We start from the raw sequence: 20386 nt of genomic DNA on the forward strand, positions 1-20386 counted from the left end.
CTCTTTTTTTTTTTTTTTTTTTTACTTGTCAGGCCTCTTTTTATTTTCTCTCTGGCCTAGCATGTCATTTTAGACATTTTAGAACTTCCTTCTCAAAACATCTACTTCTAATTAGATTGCTAGCTATGTATTAGCTATGGAAAGTGTCAGTAGTAATTGAAAAAAAATATTCTAAATGTACTACTCTTCATATGAAAAAAAAAAAATTATTAAAATACTTTTAACTTCCTAATAACTTTCTGATTTACAGGTTTTCTCATATTAAGCCTCAAGGGATTTTCTCTAATTCCAGATTACTGTTGTTGATTTCATTTTTCTGTGCCTTTATATTTTTGTTTAGAGCACTAAGCAGCCTTTTTGAGCTCTGGTTGCTTATACATCCTCCTGTAGAAATGAGATGTAATAGGAATGAAAGTCTGAGCAGGTTCCAATTTGATTGATGTGCCATGGTCAAAGAGCTGAGTTGATTTCTCAGAAACTCACTTGCAATAGTTTGGATTTTGCATGATCCAAGATTGTGCCTCTGCCTGAATCCTGTATGCTATGGGGTCTCTGAACATCTTGATTAAACTCTTCTGTCTCGGCCAAGGAATTTCCCAATCGGTTATTTTTACTGTAAAGAAAACCCTAGAGAGTCACAGATTTTTCAAAACAAAAAGCAGCCCTGAGACACACATCTCCACCCAGTGTTATCTTTCCCGTCTTTGTGATTTTTACAACTAGAAAAACCACCAACTCAACTTTCTCAATCTTGATTTTCTGGTATGTGATGGTGGTTGGTTCTTTTCCTTGCTAGCCTCAGGTTCTGATCCTTTGCCCTGTATGTTCAGAGATAGGAAACACCCTTTGCAATTTGAGTCAGGTGGCTCAACCATGTAAAATAATTCAGTACAGAAGGTTCTTTACTTGTTCTTTCTAACACAGCTGAAGAGCCTCCCTAGACCTAGGCAGGCTGCAGAATGCACTGACTATGTCAAGATCAGAGTGGCTTTTCAACTGCCACCAAATGCAATGATATTCAGAAAATAGAAGGGAGTTCACAGTGAGATTCAGATATATTCTACATCCTGTATGTGTCACAGTTGCTAAAAGACCTTTTTTAATTGTAGTTTAAAGTCAATATTGGGAAGATAAAACATTTGCTTTTTGCCGATAACTGCATCAAAAACATAGTAAAATATGGCAGCGATTCTAAGCTGTTGGTTATATTGCAGCAGATTTTAAGTAACGACATCAAAAGCAATGATAGTGCTGTCACTTCCATGTCACAATGTACTTTTATAAAGCTACGTAGTTCATTCACAACCTGCATGTTTTTATTCATGAAATGTAAGTAACAGATTGTCACAAAAATGAACAACAGGTCCTCATTCTCTGTTTTCAGGCTAACTCCTAAAGCCTTATTCAGATTCTTAGATATTCACAGAATATATTGGAAAAAGCTGCTTTCAGGTGTAATTTATATACTACAGGCAAGAAACATACATTTCAGAGATATTTCGTTCCCTAGTCAAGAAGATGGAAGATACATCTCTTTAAAAAATTAGACAAATCTGGAGAACTAAACATGCTATGAACTAAACATTCATTCTAAATTAGCAATAGAATAAATGTTTTTAATTTGAAGTTGCTATGTTATAGCAAAATCTGTAAATCATGTATACTTTATTTTGCCAAAGGAATTCCCCAGTGCTTATTATTAAACACTAACCAGTCCTAGCAGACATCTTAATTGAATGAGCCTTGCAAGTATCGAGGCATATCTCATGTGCTATCACATACTTTTTCAAAGCTTCATTTTTACCATTAGATTAAAATAGAAAACATATGCAACCACAAAGTTCTTGAAGTTCCAGTCCAATGCAGCTTCATAGGAAATAGTTATGAGCATAAAAATTGTCCATTCTTTCCAGTATCAGGTAGCATTTGAGCTTATATTTGCCAGCATACTAGCCTGGTGCCAGGTTTATCTAAATGTTAAATTTAAAAATTGGCCTATGGACTGACAATCCTGCTGCATATTTCTGTATCTAGAGGCTAATGGCCTTTTAATTAATGACATAAATAATCATGGATAATCTAACTGTGGGACTGATACTGGTGCAATTTATTTCTCCTATTAGAGGAAGGGAAAGCCAACTCTCCATGTTTTAAAATGTAGCTTCTGTAGGAAAAGGCTGTGTCAGTTGTGATTCACTTAGGAGTAATCCTGCAAGAGGCAGCACATTGACAGCTTCAGAGAAACTTCACTCTTCATTGTAACATTCTCATTAAACTTCAAAACACCAAGTACTATTTAAAGGTAGCTGAAGAGCTGAGAAAGGTGTAGGTCCCTATTAACCTTATTCAGTGCAAAATTGCCATCAGAAGGCCTTGCTAGCCAGAGCAGTGCTTCTAACCAAAAGGGCATCAGGTACGCTGGTTCTACCAAAAGCTGCTCTTTGAGATAAAAAGGAAATGCTTCCTTCTTTTTGTCAGTTTTTTTTAATCTTATGACTGCTTCTTTAACAAATGACTCATCAACAATTACTTTTACAATTCTTGCCTCTTAAATGGAAATGATATTCCTTCTTAATGGCTAAAATACGTTAGACATTTGGAGAACATTTTCATTTTTGGTTTTGGTTTGGTTTGGTTTTTGATGGTTGCTGTTGGTTAGAAAGGAGATTGCAAGAACTCTATTTTCTTGAAAGAGCAAATATTTTCCAATATTCAGGTCTCAAGACATGAAGGATTTGGGAGTCCAACACCCACATAACCAGAAATGAAGACAGCCTAAACGTGAGTTGGTAAAGTACTAAGAATACTCTTAAGCTTTATTCTGAGACAGCCACCAAAAATATCATAGCACTGTCTTCTCACGCACTATAAATTGACTTTCAGGTGTGACACGGGCAGAAACTTCAAGGCTAAATGGAAGCTCCTGGACTGCCATGTTTCAGTTTTCATGTGCACTTGAAATGTATACTCTAAAATAGCACAGCTACAGTAGCTGGCATGAACCTCGGAATACTCCAAATTTTATGTAATCTGACCACTTCTTGTAAGCTGGAGGATGCTTGCAGGATGCTTGCTGCTTTTATTGCTAGCTGCCTTGTCTCCACTTGCTTCTGCAGCTTAGTTTCTCAAGCATTTTTTTACAGTTTATCCATGTCTAGAGTTTTCTTTTTCAAAACTTTTCATTCTTTATTTTTATTTTTATTTATTTATTTATTTATTTATTTATTTATTTATTTATTTATTTGTGACCTCACCTTATAACCTCGAAATCTCTGCTTTAATTATAAGAGACACAGTCAAACATTTCTGAATTTTGGAACAGTTCAAAAGTCAGACCATGATGCAGAACTGTATTTCCTGGCTAACCCCTCTCAGTGAAGGGACTGAAACTTTGGGTAAGGATTGAATTACTTATTCCAATATTGCTCAAGCCATGGTTTTGGTCCAGTAATTTTGTCTGACTTATACCATGTGATACTTGCTTCTAAAGATAATTGTAATTACTTACTGAAATGCTTTTATTCATCAGTGTGCTCATTTAAGATACCATATAAACAAATAGACAGGCCCTATCATGGTATGGCGTATCTTAAATAAACAATGCATTTTGCCATGTGTTGATGATTAACAAATGGCTGTTTCTGGCAAACTAATCAACTGTAGCTCCAGGCATGGGACAGCAAAAGTTTCCAAAAAAATTGTAACAGCTCTCCCTATACATGCTTCAGACAGGCACTATACATTAGTTTCCATGAAAAACAGGAATTTGGACTTGGATGAGATGATTTTTATTTTATAGCTTAGAGCTTATAGCTCGTATAACTTGTGCACACATTCCTCAACAGTACAGGCCTCCCTAATATAAAAACAGATCCAGCCTTGTGTTCATGTGGCTAATACAGTGTGTCAGTGTTCTACCTAAAAAAATACCCTGCTGTGGTTGAAAAGGAGGCCTCCCTGCCTCACTAATTGTGTTCCTTTTCCAACCCTCACCTCTTCCCCTTTCCTGCTGTGGTGCTGCAAGCACGACAGCTGTGTATGTCTGGCTCTTTTGTAACCACCTTCTTGGTTTTTACTTAGAAAAGCAACAAATAATAATATTACTGATATCGTAGTGACATTACTGTCAGATAACAGACACTTCCATTTGGATTTTTTTTTTCCTAGTGCAATCTATAGGCCATATACCATATGAGCTGAGGAGGGAGGAGAGCCACCATGCAGTGGCTGTGACACACCAGGCCAGGCTGAGTCTCCTGAAGAGGATGGGAGATGAGGAGCCATCTCTTCCCCAGCCAGCACATGCGTGTGCTCGGCCCCAGGGAGCTTTCTGGCCTGCAGGCAGCGAGGCAAGAGCCAGAGGGGGGGGAGGCTGGGGGGCGGCTGCTCTGTGCAGCTGGGAGCAGGCCAAGAGCCAAGTTGCAGAAGCGGTGGAAAGAAACAGGCTTTCAAAAGACTGCAAGCGATGGGTCGAGTTTCTTCACCTCAGGGGAGCCAATGGAAGCTGCTGGGCTGATAGGGAGACACAGTGCCTGGAAAGAAGGGAGAGGGGAGGGTTGCTCGTGAACTTATTGTTAAGGTCTGTCACTCAGCAGGCCTGACTTTCCCCCGTTTATGTGTTCGTTGTTTCTGTGTTCTAACAACACTGCAAGGGGGCTGTGGCCACAAAATGCTGGGGCAGATCAGAGGGGTCATAGAAGTAGGAAATGGGCGACAGCTGAGCAGGACAGGGAGACATGGCACAGGCCATGCTTTTGGGCCCCAAAAGCAATCCTCTTCTGGATCAGCTATCGCAGGCTCCAGTCAAGTAGGAACAAACACAGATGAGGGCCACCAAGGCTGTCAAAGGGCTGGAGCACAGGGTGTGAAACAAGCACCCGGGAGAATTGGTTTGTTCAGCCATGAGGAGAAGGGATGAGATGGGAGAGGCGTTACTGCTGCCTGCAACTCCGGGACCAGGGGATACAGAAGAGAGGAGAGAGTGAGACTCTTCTCAGAGGTGCACACTGCTGGGATGAGGTAACAGACACAAGCTGGCATACAGAGCGCCCTGATTCCACACAACAAAGCTATTTTTTAATCAGTAGGCTGGTCAGACACTAGAACCGGATCCCAGAGAGGCCGTGCGATCTCCATCCCTGGAGATGTTCAGGGCTCAGCTGGCATAGCCATGCCTACCTGGTCTAGCTGGAGCTGGTTCATGCAGCACCAGGGCTAAGTGGTCTCCACAGGCCCCTTCCAACCCAATTTATTCTGTGACTCTAACCAGTTACCATCTTTCCTAGTTTCCACGACACCTCTTATAATATTGAGAGCCTCAGTTAAGACAAAGAAGCTTTTAATGTTCTTTGTAGGAACAGCCTCTGCAAAATGCTTTTCCCCTTGACATATATATTGTTTTAAACTCTTGCTGCAGGCAAGCTGCCTTGAAATATACAGCCAAGTTGGAGAAACAAGAATATAACGATGCTGATCCTCCTGCCCGGCTTGGGTATGGCAGGGGTGGTAACACCTTCACCAAAAAACACAGGTCAGAGCCTGACTAAACAAACTCTTCCAAATGAAGAATGAAGAAATTGCGCAACACCTACAGCTCAAGGTTGGTGTTGTTGTGTTTTTATTTATTTATTTTCCCACAAGAGCATGAAAAGAACACGGTGTTTTTCTTAAAATTAATCATCCTTTAATAAAAGACTGTTTATTGAATTAGTAAGCATGCATTGTGAACCTTTCTTGCAGCATGTATGCCTTCAAGCAAGACAGCTGCATTGAAACGCATTACTGACTTTCAGATGTTGGTTCAAGCTGTCTTCATCTTTCAATATGGAGAAGTTTTTGTAGTCTCACGCAGAGTAAGCAATAAATAAATCTGTATGTGCTTGGGGTTCTCGTTTGCCAGGAAGGTCTTCTCCAGAACATAAACACTCAGACTTCCCACAGAATTTCACACTCATCAAGTAGTGCTCTTGAACAAGGAAGCACAGTGACTGCCTATTTGTTAATACACAACTATACGTGCACATTTACACACAGTTTTAAGCACAGTTCTACTTTTCAACAGTCACATGCGCACCCAGAGCACTAATTATTACAAAGGCCTCTCAGGCTGCAAGTTCACCTCTCTAAGCCAGCTGATGGTTACATTTTCAGATCTGAACTGCAGGCTAGCTGGCAGCTGACAAAGCCAGGAGCTTCAAAGGAAAAGGAGCACAGATGAGAAAAGTGTTACGGACAAATTTTTCTCCAGCTGTAAGAACATGTTTTCCCCTGAAATGGGCCATGAGCATACATGGGATATGCCCTTCAAATCATGGTTACTGATACCCTACTAATCTTTCCTTGTCTAGAGATATAGTTTCACCTCATTATAGCAAAAGAAAGCATTATTCAAATGTCTTTGGTGGAAACTTCCAAACATTTAACTTCCTTCAGCTCATTGTTGGCATTTTATGTTAAAGTTCTAGTGGCCTCAGCATTTATTAGCTTAGAAGGAATATAATCAGAGTAGCTTCACTGGTAGCATCATTTTTCTGATGGCTTATTTAAACTTGTAGGAAATAACTGGCTACCCTGATGTTTAATTACAGCACGTTTTAGAATATGAATGCATTATCTTGCTGAATTTTGAACATGGAGGAAATAACATGCTTTCCTACTATGTTTTCCCTTAAATAGCTGATGCAGCAGTCCCAAGAAATAAGACCTTAATTGCTGAGGCTGACAATCTTTGTATTCTGGGTGAATAATGAAACAATTGAATGGACTCAATTTTGTGAAATATCTACTACACTTATTTTCAAATACAGTATAAATTTAGGAGTGCTTCTTTTACTTCGTCTGCTGCAATGCTCAGGAAGTAATAGTTTCAAAAAATGTTCAGGAAACCTAAAAGTCTTATACATTTATTAAATTTATATTTTTTTAACAGTAGTATAATATTTTTTAGTAATAACTAGTAATATTATATTGCTTTCAGTAATTATATTATTACTGTTTTATATATTAGCATATTAAAATACATATATAATTTGCCATAGGCAACAGTGGCCACCCCATCCAAGCAAACAGTACACGCAAAGGGAAACAATGTGGAATTTTTTACCACCCTTAATTAAAGTAAAAATGCTGCCCTTTACTTCTGCAGAACATTAACAAGGGGCAACTTCCCCTTTTGGAATCCAATAGGAAAGGGGAAGTTCATTTTATGTTGATTATGATCTAAAGTACATACACAAATATATACAATTTAAAACCCAAGATGACACTCTAAATTCTTCTACTCTCCATCCACTCAGTTGGCAGGTATTCCTGCATTTCGGTTGTAAAACACAAACTTCAGTACTTCTTTTACAAGAGGCCCTACATAAACGGAAAGGCTTTTAAAAGCTCCATTAATTTTACTGTGTGCTTGTATCACAGTAACACAAAATCCTCCACAAAAACAATGGTCTCTTGTGCAGGGCACACAGACTTCCTTCGCCTACCTCTGCCTTTCTGCCTCCAAGAGCTTAGAGTCCGGTCATGCAAGGCTGACAGTAAATTACTGGAAACGTAGCAAACAGATTAAATTAATTAGCCCAATAGCTTCCAATAATAGCTTTTATTTTAGGAGAATATTCAAATGAAATCTGTCTGAAGTCCTGGCGGTGGAGTGTTCTTTCTTGAAATCAACCAGACCTCTTGCACTTTTGAGAATTTATTTTTTAAGTTTTTCTATATAGACAAATGGTAGACAGAGCTAGACTTGCTAATTCTATCCACAAGTGGTTCAGGACAACACAGAATTGGTGTCATCATTTCATAAAAGTAGTTTGACACATAAAGTGCCCATTGACAAGGCAGAAACTGCTTAGGAGTTAAACACAAAACAAGTAAAAATTACAGCTCTGAAAGTGGTTTTATCCTATCCAAAATACACAATATGGTTGAAGAAAATTCTCCACATTTTGCATAAACCAATATAAGTCCCACAGGAAAGATATATTTCTTTAAAATATATAATATAGCTTGCAGAGCAGATTACCTTAAAAGTAAATTTTCATATTTTCAAATACCAGGTGTTTTAAGTGCTTTTTGTGTGGTTTTGTTTTTGTTTTTGTTTTTGTTTTGTTTTGTTTTTTATAGCCCCCAACTTTTATTTGAAAGTTACCAGCTTTTAGACTGACTTGGATATACAAATTCTGAATATGTAAAATGGTGTAGTTCCTAAAAGACAGGAAAAGTAAACCAAACCTATTAACAATCAGCCACAGTCACAGGCAAATCTTAGTTTAAAAAGCCCTCGTTTTAAATAGTGTTTGTCTCTTATAAGAATTTGTATCAACAATGTTTCTTAGTTTTAGAGAAATGTTCCTTTACAATTTCTTGATTTGATCGCTTTGGCTATTTTGCCTTTATGAAATCTTCAGCTTGACAGACTGGATCCAGCTTTGGCTTTTAAGACGTACTTCGCCACTTTCTGTGTCAGCCTTGATCCACTTGTCTGCTTCATTACTTTGATTCATGTGACCTGGAAAAGAGAGTTCTGTTTAGTTTCTTCTGGCACTCAGTAAACGTATCACTTTCATACCACATTTCTTCAAGCTTCCTGGAAATATTTTTAAAACTTTTTGGGTAGAATTTATGTATATTTAACCAGAGCTTCTGACACTTCCTTTTTGATATAGTTCTTTGCATACATCCCATTTCCTATATTTTGTTATTACAGTATTTTTTACTGTGTTTTTTCTATTATACAATATCATAGACATATTTCCTAGCCCATAATAAAAACCACATCAAACATGGGTCTGGTTAGGTAATTTGAAGTTTTCATCACTGTTGTAAACATGGAAAAGAGATGCTGTAGGCCCTGGTGATCCAAATGACTAGATGTGTTACTATTGCTGCTTTCTTATGCTAATGGCTTAAAAACCCCCACAACCCTGAGCTGTCTGCCTTCTTATATGTTTCATATAAACTTAGCGAGCAAGGTCACACTTGGAAAAACTCACTGTGTAACAAAGGAGAAAGTTCAACTTACCCTCATTTTACAATTTAGAAATTGAGGCCAAGAGAGATTAAGTGACCTTCCAAATTATACAAAAGATTTGTGACCAAATTGGGAATTAAACAGATTTTTTAAGTCCCAAATTGGTACCTTTATCAGAAGATCAACCTTCACTCTGGTTTATTTTTACAAAATATCTTTTATTATTATTTCAGTGTTCATGTGCCTGAGCGAATTCTAAGTTTAGAACTAATTTGAGCCTGGAATAGCATGAGAGATGGCAGGAAGGCAGATTCTGAAACAACTTTACAAACATGCTCTGCTCTGACCTGTAACACAGCTGAAGTAAAATTTTGGCCATGTCAAAAACAGTGGCGAAACTCCAACTGACATCACTGCATTGGTTTCCACAACTCAAGCCAACGTGCCAGAATTTTTCAATTGCATTTCAGCTTTTTGGTACTGCTAACTGGGATTACTTTCCGGTTATGGGCCAAGCCCACATCAATGCACTAGCAGGCTGAGGCACTGTTTAGAAATACGGGATTTTCAGAGGAGTCCAACACTGACTGAGTTCGCCCATTGAATGAAGAAGTATTTCTGTAACCTTTACTGACAGACTGCAACACGCCTTCAAGGATCTCCACGCAGATGTCCTAGCACAATTTCTGCACTGCTGGCTACAGCATGGTAGCAGGATTCTCAAGCACACCACACATTTACTACATCCATCCGACTCGAAAGGTAGGATCTGGAAGGCAGAATCCACAGTAATATCCTCCACCTAACTATGGACTTAAAATAAATGATGATCATCAGAAAGTTGAACAAGTGTGCTGTATTCAATGATTCAATTGCCCAGAGAGCTGCTTTGAATCAGTGATTTGTACTAGTACTGGATCAGAGAATAGAGAACAGAAATGAACACAAGTGTCTCTAGCCCTTAAAGTATTAGAACAGACTGAATTTTAAACAGGAAATAGCCTCCAGGTGTCAAAAATATGAAGGAACAAAGTAATGCAAAAGAAAATTTCTGCTGATCCCTTAGCAGTCAAGCACTAAAAAACACAGTTATTTTTCTAAGGGGAGAAGACACAACAAATGCAGGACAATGATGTATTTTCAGAAAGTGCATACTGGAGTGCTTAGTCCTACTCATTTCCCCTCATGTTTTTGTCACCATGTCTTGTTCTTCTGCAGAAGGAACAAACACTGATGCACAGAATCAGCCCTGTTCATTTCATCCTGATACATTTTTGTTAAAATGATAAAGAAGAGTTTTGAAGAAACACAGAGACAAATTAACGAGTCATTTCAATGCTCAGTTGTTGTCTGAGCTCTGTTTCTCATTTTGTATTTGCTACGTGAACTTAGAAAAATGTTTTGTTCCTTATGCTTCTTTTGGAGATTTGCCTGTGAAGGGAATGCAAAAATATAAGACCGCCTGCAGCAAACTCAGTATCAAGTTCCATTCCCCAGGGATGCAGATCTTCAAAGTATTTTAAGGTTATTAATCCTATTGCCAGTAGCAGGTTCAAATCAAGCTTCAGATATTTAAATGGCTTTGTCTAAAAGGCGCTAATCAAGCAACACGGCTTAGCTGGAGACTTTGATCACAATTTGGTCCTAGCTATATTCACTGCCCATACTGTGGGAACATAAGAGGATTTTGAGGATGACTTTGCCAGAGTGATTAAATCACGAAAGCCAACCGACTCTTGGATTGAGAATACGAAAAGAAAGAATTTAATTTCAAAACCCACCAATCAAGACAACAGCATGAACTTGGGAAAAGGTAGATGCACCAGCATGCTACGTAGCCAACTTTTTAGTATAAGACTTGGGAAAAGGGAAGTTTTTTAAATGCTGTTCACTGGTGTTGTCAGCACTGTGGTGCATCTATCTCAACAATGCTGTGAACAGCTTGAATTAAACGTAAGCTGAAACCAATAAAAATCTGTAGGATAGTGTCTCATCTAATGTATTTTTTAAAATTCGGACTAACTTCTTATTTGACTTGAAGGAACGTAATTGTTTCCAAATAGAGCCTTTTTTGTTTGTTTGTTTGTTTTGTGATATAATTTAAGGATCAAAGCTTCACAAAGGGACAGTGTTTAGAGGGACAGCGTAAAACTGTAAAACAAAGCTCTTCTCACTCAATTCCACTGGCAAAGACTCAATAAAAAATGCTTCTAGGAAAGAAGCAAGGTTTTGAAGAAGCGCCTTGAGAACAGAGAAAACAATGAGAAAACAGCAAGCAGTGTTACGCCTTGGATCAGAGCTGTGACTGAATGCAGCAGAGACAAGTCAGCTGCAGAGGGGGGAAAGGGAGTGGTAGGCTTTTGCAGCTGTTAAGTTTCAGAACCTTAAGTTGCAGCCGAGGACTGATACAAGCTCTTTCAGTTATTTCCCTTTTAAAGGCAAGTGTTTGCTTCATGATATTCACTGCTCCTGCAACTGTGTTTGTGTTTAACCCATGCAACTAAAAATGTGGAGGTTACCCTAAATGCTACAGAATTTCTGATACCAAAAGCAATAAATACATCCACAAAGCCTTGTACACGGTGTAAAACGCTCATGCAGTCAGCTCTCTTATTGTACATTGGCTAAGCTGAACCTCAAAACAACCCCAAAGGTGAGCCCCCAGCACTTCACAGGCAGCTCTCCCAGTACCATGGGATGAGGAGCCGTTCTGTGAGCCGTGAGAAGTTACTGCTGAAGGAGACTGAGGTACGAAACAATCCGTCTAAATCACAGACAGTGCAGAGAAGAATCCAGACATAATCTCCTACAGATGCAAAGCCCTTATTATGTCAGTGCATGCCTGAGTGGATGCTTGTGAGTGGAAAGGTGCCGCTCACCACCAGCTACCTGGAGAACTAGATAGGGTGAAAAGACTTGCACAGAGTTATTGGAGAAACTTGAAGAGTCAGAGATAGGATGGTGGTATCAATGCCCATCTTTCCAAAGGGATCTGATATCTGGACAGACTCACTCTCTCCAGAGGTGTATGAGGAAGAAGGTCACCGAATGAGTTCCTAGTGATTAAAGGAATAGTTGGACAATGGCTCAACCCATACAGTAGAGGCAACATGTATCTGGAAACTTTCACAGGAAAAAAAAGGGTTAGAGAAGACAACAGGAGATTCCTCCCTATCCCCAGGACAGACAACTTAGGAAAAGTATAAGTTGATGTGAAAGAGAGAGCCCTATTGTGCGTGTGCATGGTCACCAGATAGCTTACAGAAACACTGTTTGGATATGGCTCAGTGAAGTGTTAGTGCTGTAGATTGGTGGGATTAGTAAGAAAAGCTAAGAAACCTGTAAACTGCTGCAGCTGTTGTCACGCTGGCTGAAATAAAGGAGCAGATATGTTTCTTGACTTGGGAGAAGAAAAACCTTCACGGTAAATACATTTATTCTTTGTAAGAGGGCAGAAAGTAATGAAAAGGGTGGTTTTCTAACCTCTTGGAAGTTTATAGTAAAGACAAACAAACATCCAGTCACTGAGCAGCACCTGTGACACGGTGGGACTTTCACCAAGGAGACTCATGCAACTACCGAAAACCAGATGGAGCAAGAAAACACCAAAGTTAAAAGCTCACTTGGCTCCAAGTAGATGGATGGCATCAGGTCAAAGGTGGCTGCGGGGTATGAATCTGGCACTGGAACTGGGACCAAGGGTACAAAAAGATCTGGAATCAGATGAGTCGCTGGCACCACTCAAGAGGCAGAAGATTTACACCATGTAAATCTGGATTATATTCCAGTTAGATTTGGAAATCGATACCATCAGCTACAAGGATCCAAAGGAATGACTGCAAGACTTTTTCCAGTGAACTTACAGCTGTCAACACACAAGCTAGCACAGTTTGCATGCCCACTGGCTGCAATCATTTACTCCCCAGATTTATCCACCCACATGCCTCACAACCTTCCTTGCAGACACTTTAAAGTAGGTGGGAGCAGATGGCCACATCAGCTTAGGACAAGAGGAGGCAGGGCTGAAGGCAATTTCCAGAGGATCCAATCTGACATGCCTGACTGGGCTGTTTTTCAAAAACCTGCAGTACTGCAAGTACTACGTCCTCTCCTGACAGTTACTTCCCTTACAATTACTACCATAAAGCTTATCTTACTATTTAGCTAAGCCTTCTTTACTGCAAGGTCAAATTGAAATTTCTAGTTGCATCACCTGTGTGCAGAGAACAATGCATTTTTCCCACCTCTGCAGCAATTTCTTACATAGTGAGGAAGTTCACCTTCCCTCAATCTCATTTTCTTTAGAAGAAAACAAGACTGGTTTTTATTCTCATGTTTTTAGGCCTCTGAGTATTTGTTCTTCTTCAAAGTTTCTGCAGTTGTCCACATCCTTTTCAAAGTGGACTCCAAACTGGACACATTCCAGCAAAGTGTTACTAACGCCATGTAAAGCCATGGGATTGAGTTTTACAGAACAGTTCTGTTAATACACTATTTTTTATTTTATTTCTTTTGCAACTGTATAACATTCTTTCTTCCCATTTACCAATGTTTCTACTGAAACACTCCTTACCTTGGGAAGGCACAGGTTTCTACCTTTGCACTTTGAACTTACATATCACTCACTTTTAATTTTAATCTTTCCTTTTAACGTGTTTGTAACCCTTAAGAGTCTCCTAAGCTTAGACCTTCTAGTGGCCTTCCAGTACCTGAAGGGAGCCTAAAGAAAAAAGCTGGGCTGGGACCCTTTGTCAAGGGATGTAGTGATACAACAAAGATGAATGGCTTTAAATTATAAGAAGGTAGGTTTAGATTAGATATCAGGAAGAAAGTCTTTACTCTGAGGGTGGTGAGGCCCTGGCACAGGCTGCCCAGGGAAGCTGTGGATGCCCCATCCCTGGAGGTGTCCAAGGCCAGGCTGGATGGGGCTTTGGGCAACCTGGGCTGGTGGGAGGTGTCCCCACCCGTAGCAGGGGGTGGCACTGGGTGGTCTTTAGGGTTCCTTCCAACCATCCTGTGAGGAATGTTTTAACAATTCGTGTCCATAAAGAACAATTCTGTTTGAAATGTTTGAATCCTGTCTGCCTCTGGGCCCTGCACTGGCAATTCAATGCTTGAACCACAGCTGCAGTGTGTCCCAGTCTCCCCCTCATTCCTCATTCTAGCCAATTTATCACTTCTTAAATTTATGAACCTGTTTGCTTTTGTTATTCCGGACTTCTATTTCTAACACTGCTATAGATGTGTCTGTGAATGGCTGGGGAAGAATGTTTTAATTACCCGTGTGTCTGGGAGTTTCAGAACAACTGATAACAACTACTGACTGTTATGGGATACTATGTGGATCTTTGGTATCTGGTTATGGGGGGGCCGAGAAAGAAGCTGAAAAGCGGCTGGGAGACAAGATTTGAAGAAGGTGTTTTGAAGAAGGTGTTCTGTAAACTTGGGATGGTGCCCAGTAAGTACAAAGGGGAAGAGGAAGACTGCGAGCCTTCAGCATGGAAGACCCCTAGAGACCCCCAGAAGAGACCCCAGAGGAGACCGCGCATGCTCCAGTAGGAGGGACTGCACCCCGGAAGCTAATTTTAATAATCTATTTTTTTTAGAAGTAGTAATGAATATGTATTAGTCTAGGAGCATAAAAATCAGCTGCTTGATGTAACTGGTGTGCGTCCTGGTGGAGCGGAGACTCCCGGTGCACCCAGCGCTGTTTGCTTACCTCTATTCCTTTATATTCTTTCAATAAATCCTATTTTTTTTATTTAATCCTAATTTGAATCCTGAGCCATTTATAACAATTTGGGGGCTCGTCCGGGATGGCTATAGTTCCTGAATTCTGATTTAATCTAGGAGGGGCGCCCCACCATTTGGTGGCTCCTGTTTGACTCAGATCGGGACTAATGCCATCCTGAACCTGAATAAAGGTAAGCAAAGAATTTGATTTTTTTTGAGCTCCCTTGCCGGCTGTGTTTTTGTGCCCGTAATTCTGCGCGCGAAGATCCGGACGAAGACGACAGGGTCGTTTGGATACCGTTCGGTTGGATTCCGGTGTCCGGAATCGAACCGGATGAAGACGACAGTCGTTTGGATACCGTCTGGTTCGATCCCAGACGAAGACGCTTGTGGATACCGTCCGGTTGGACTCTGGACGAAGACGACTGATTCGTAAGATACCGTCCGGTTGGGTAAAGGTACGGTTGCCCGTGTTTGTGTGTGAGAGTGTAACAGACTTCTAAAGTCAGCGTGGAGGTCTTTTTGTTTTCTCACCAGTTCTAATCTCCTGTCGGGGGGGGCTGGGCTGGTGAATGGAGTGATACGTGGGTGGGTGATAGGTCCTAAACCCCCCCTGCAAGACACTCTCACTGGGGGCAACCAAGGGCTGTGGGAATTGCCACTAGTAAAATTCCCGGATGGGTCAGATAAAATCGAAGACCAAGGACCAGAAAGGGAGCAAATTACCAGATATATGACCAAAAAGTCCATTACGAATAATGATTAGAAATTGGAACAATAGGGGCCCCAGAAAATTAAAGAGTAAATTGAAAATGATCCAGTATTATATGATAGAATGACCAAAAGAACCCTTAAGACCCCATGTATTTTGATCCACGGAGGACGGGGTCTGTCAGGCTTTAAACATTAATAGTAGAATAGCTGTGGATCCAGAAAAGAGCAAGCTGAAACAATGGAATTAGAAATTAGAGAGCAATTGATTAAGAATGAATATGTGCTGCATTTGTGCCTGTGCTGCACTTATACCACCAGATAACAGGAGCCTCTCGGACCCCGAGAACCAGATCAAAAACAACCTCATGGTTCAGATTTTAATCAAGGGGTCTGAGATAAGGAGGACTGTTCACAAAGGGACAGGTTAGGAATATGTATATGTATAGGAATGTTTATGTATATGTAACTCTTTACTAAAGCAATTTGCCATGTTAGGCGTGTACGACTTTGGTGGGACTACCCGCCCCGTGCTGCATGGAACTGAGTAAACATACCTACTTTACAATCTTACGGATTGTGGAGTCAGCTTTCTGTGAGTCATTTTGGTGAGCCAGGCAGGAGACACTCTGCTCGGCTGTGGGATCGGCTGCAGCGTGGACACCCCTAGGTGCACCCTGAGCGTTTTGCTCGGAGGGGACTCCACTCTCAGCTGCTCACCGCAGGAGCAAAGATCTCCTGAAACTGCAGACAAACGGTATGTTTTCGGCTGCTGGAGGGATACTAACTGGAGTGTTAATAATTGTATGTGTTTTTATGTATGTATTTTGTGTTGTATTTTGTGTTGAAATTTTGTATATTGTAATATTTGCATATTGTACGTATTTTGTGTTGAAAGTATTTGTGTAAGTGTAAGGGTTTGAAACAAAGTGTTACAAGTCACTTCACGAAGAACACAGTCAGAAACAATACTTATTTGGTTGGTTATCATTCTAAGTTATATTCCTGTGGTATGAATGAGATGTGCTGGAGGCCTCCGTGTGCGATTGTGCTGTGTGAGTGAGACGCAGCGTTGCTGCAAAGCGAGTGCAGAGTTCCGATCCGTGGTTCTGTACTCTCTGCAAGGGGAGTGGGCAGAGATGAACGAAGTGCTTGACAGACTGAAAAGAAGTGCTGTTTTATCCAAGTTTGAGTGGTGGTGCCTAATATATGGGCCCGGTGTATCTTGTGTATCTCGTGTATCCTATTTTTGCTCTTAAATGTTTTGACTGTGACAAGAAAAAGGCAGGAGCATGATCTGACTCTACTGGTGCTTTCGGCTGTGCTTCCTGCAACATATGAGGCCCGCACAGGCCGAGACCTGGACTCGCTGAGACCTGAACAGGCCGAGAGACCGGAGCGGCGCCGAGAGACTGGAGCGGCGCTGGGAGACCAGAGAAACTACGGAGGGACTACCGCTGGACGGAGAGAGCCCTGGGACGCTGCAGAGCCACGGACGGCTCTGAGAGACAAAGAATAGACCTGACAGAAGCTGCAAAACGCGGGGAAATTGAAGTAATTGCGGAACATCCGAGATCGAGTTGCTACGGGAGATCAGAGCCTGTCTGACGTAACCATGGAGGCAGCGGCAGCAGCGGCTGTGCTGCTTCACTCTAGCATTCTTTTTATAAAAGGTTTATCTTGCAATGCAAAAAGGACTATTAGTCCCCAGATTGATGTTATAACCATTACTAATGACGACTTAGCTCTATTGCAGGGCAGGAGTGCAGAGACGCAGATTACACTGCCAAATGACCACCGGCAGGCTCTTTCACAAACCTAAGGTTGCAGCTGGCACTGCCTGCAGCCGTATAGCAGACGTTACACTCTCTTTCCTAACTAGTAATCATGTGTCTCATCCATTTGTGGTGAATGGTCAGTGGCAAAAAGAAAAGGAGGATGCCACTGACACTAACAGCATGGGTAATAGGAGTAGTATAAGTGACACAGGTGACGGTGCGGAGCGCTCTGCCTGCTGCTCACCTTCGCCCGACAATGTGACTTGTATCTACAAGAATGTATCTACAAGAAGTGGCGATGTGACAGAGATCCTTATTGTAAGGATGGAAGTGATGAAATTAACTGCCCTTCCTGGACCTGCAGGCCAGACCAGTTCAGATGTGAAGATGGGAACTGTGTCCATAGGAGTAGGCAGTGCAGTGGTCTGAGAGACTGTCTGGATGGCACTGATGAAACAATGTTATTCAGTGCTCTGGACCTGGCAAATTCAAGTGCAGAAGTGGAGAATGCATAGATATCAATAAAGTGTGTAACCAGCAGAGAGACTGCAAGGACTGGGGTGATGAGCCCCTGAAGGAATGCAACATAAATGAATGTGACTGTCCAGCTGAGTTTGAGTTTGTAAACAAGAGAAACTGTGGAGGTATTGATGAATGCCAAAACCCTGGTATCTGTAGTCAAATCTGTATCAACCTGAAATGTGGCTACAAATGTGAATGTAGCCGTGGCTATCAGATGAATCCTGCTACAGGAACCTGGAAAGGGCCATACGGCAAAGCAAATTAGATAACTGTTATTTAACTTGTCAGAAGATAAAAAAGAAAGTGTTTCAACAAGCAGCCATGGGAGGGAAGAATCACTGAACCCCCGATGTGAGGGACTGTACCTTGTTTTACTGACTACTGAAACAGCTGTGAGAACTGCAGAAAGGGACCCACGCATCCAGAATAAAAGGACCAGTAACTACTGAAACTTGGAGGGTTGAGTCCACTCCTGGGAAACTGAAACTCAAGCTAAGGGAGAACTAATATTCTGGCAACGAGGCTCTGCATGAATGAAGGATGCTAAATAAAGGGGACAAGCCTAAAGGGAGAAAACGGAGAAGGCAAGACCGGGGCAGGACCCTCCACTGCGGTGTGTATGGTCTACCGAGGGAGGCAACCCCTATGGGTATTGACTGCTGAGTGAGAGGGCCTCGACCGGACTTCTCCCACACTAAGATCAGGTTGTCCCGAGAAAATAACATAAAAAAAAAACCTTTTTTTTAAACCTATATAAAATTGTGATTCGTTTTACAGGAGCTGGATCACCCTGACAGGCCGAACGGTAACACAAGCCTGAAGTGACCCTGAAAGCGGGCCTAACTCCTTGACTGAAGGCGTTTGCCTATTATGATCCAGCTACGTGGGCAGAAGACAGATCCTGGGACTATAGGACCCCAGTATATATACTTAATAGAATTATTAGCTGTAATAGAAATAGTTATAAATGATGAGAACTGATTTAAATGAGTTATAAAGATGAGAACTGCTTTGTATCAAAATTGCCTAGCTTTGGATTATTTACTAGCACAAGAAGGAGAAGTCTGTGGAAAATTTAGCTTTAGTAATTGCTGTTTAAAGATTGATAAAAAGGGTGTTTCTTCCTAGTAACTGATAGAATGTTATGTTCTGGTTTAGGATGAGAAGAATGTTAATAATATGCTGGTGTTTTAATTGTTTTTAATTGTTACAGAGCAGTGCTTACACCAAGCCAAGGACCAAGCCAAATTCAGCTTCTCACTGTCCTGTCAGCAGGCAGGCTGGGAGGAGGGCCGGACTGCTCGGGGTTAGGTTGGGCATCGGACAGCAGGTGGTGAGCAATTGCATTGTGCATCACTTGTTTTGTACACATTATTACTAGTAGTACTATTATCATCATTATTGTTATTATTATTATTGTTATTATTTTCTTGTTTTTATCTCAACTCACAGGCTTCACTTTCCCATTTCTCTCTCCCATCCCAGAGAAGGAAGGGGGGGAGGTGAGCGAGCAAACACAAACCTGGAAGGATATGGAATGGGATTTATTTTCATGGCTGCCTGGTGGACCATGGGTTAAAAGAGTGTTATTTTTATTGTCATGTGGTGTAATTATGTTATTGTATATACCTTGTATGATACCTTGTCTTACATTATTAATACACCGGGTGATAAATAGTACATTTGTAATAACTTCATTAAAAAGGGAAGGGGATATGTCAATTATGATGTTTAAGAATTGGACCCTCCAAGAACAAACTGATGAAATCCAATTATTAATAACAGAAGAGACACGAATTGGGGATATTGAAAAGAAGATAAGGGATTGTGAGGAATGTTTTAACAATTCGTGTCCATAAAGAACAATTCTGTTTGAAATGTTTGAATCCTGTCTGCCTCTGGGCCCTGCACTGGCAATTCAATGCTTGAACCACAGCTGCAGTGTGTCCCAGTCTCCCCCTCATTCCTCATTCTAGCCAATTTATCACTTCTTAAATTTATGAACCTGTTTGCTTTTGTTATTCCGGACTTCTATTTCTAACACTGCTATAGATGTGTCTGTGAATGGCTGGGGAAGAATGTTTTAATTACCCGTGTGTCTGGGAGTTTCAGAACAACTGATAACAACTACTGACTGTTATGGGATACTATGTGGATCTTTGGTATCTGGTTATGGGGGGGCCGAGAAAGAAGCTGAAAAGCGGCTGGGAGACAAGATTTGAAGAAGGTGTTTTGAAGAAGGTGTTCTGTAAACTTGGGATGGTGCCCAGTAAGTACAAAGGGGAAGAGGAAGACTGCGAGCCTTCAGCATGGAAGACCCCTAGAGACCCCCAGAAGAGACCCCAGAGGAGACCGCGCATGCTCCAGTAGGAGGGACTGCACCCCGGAAGCTAATTTTAATAATCTATTTTTTTTAGAAGTAGTAATGAATATGTATTAGTCTAGGAGCATAAAAATCAGCTGCTTGATGTAACTGGTGTGCGTCCTGGTGGAGCGGAGACTCCCGGTGCACCCAGCGCTGTTTGCTTACCTCTATTCCTTTATATTCTTTCAATAAATCCTATTTTTTTTATTTAATCCTAATTTGAATCCTGAGCCATTTATAACAATCCTGTGATTCTACGCTCCTTTTCTGCTTAAATCACAGAATCGTTTATCAGATTGCTACCAT

General features: G+C 41.0%; 2 protein-coding genes across 2 annotated transcripts in view; one reads left to right on the forward strand and one right to left on the reverse strand.

The window, feature by feature from the left end:
• Window positions 1-5571, forward strand: part of FBXL13 (F-box and leucine rich repeat protein 13) — a gene marked incomplete at both ends in the record, with an annotated part of 37833 nt that extends 32262 nt beyond the window's left edge. Inside the window, 2 exon segments of the mRNA XM_082752239.1 lie at window positions 5417-5509; window positions 5511-5571. Of these exon segments, the coding sequence (XP_082608365.1) occupies window positions 5417-5509; window positions 5511-5571 (154 nt within the window).
• A 44-nt stretch (window positions 5572-5615) lies between these two features.
• Window positions 5616-20386, reverse strand: part of FAM185A (family with sequence similarity 185 member A) — a 57942-nt gene continuing 43171 nt past the window's right edge. The window contains exon 8 of the mRNA XM_082777742.1: window positions 5616-8509. Within this exon, the coding sequence (XP_082633868.1) occupies window positions 8394-8509 (116 nt within the window). The 3' untranslated portion in view covers window positions 5616-8393. The remainder of the gene's footprint in view (window positions 8510-20386) is intronic.

The sequence above is a fragment of the Aythya marila genome (assembly GCF_965140915.1).
Source record: "Aythya marila genome assembly, chromosome: 1".
Classification (NCBI taxonomy): domain Eukaryota; kingdom Metazoa; phylum Chordata; class Aves; order Anseriformes; family Anatidae; genus Aythya; species Aythya marila.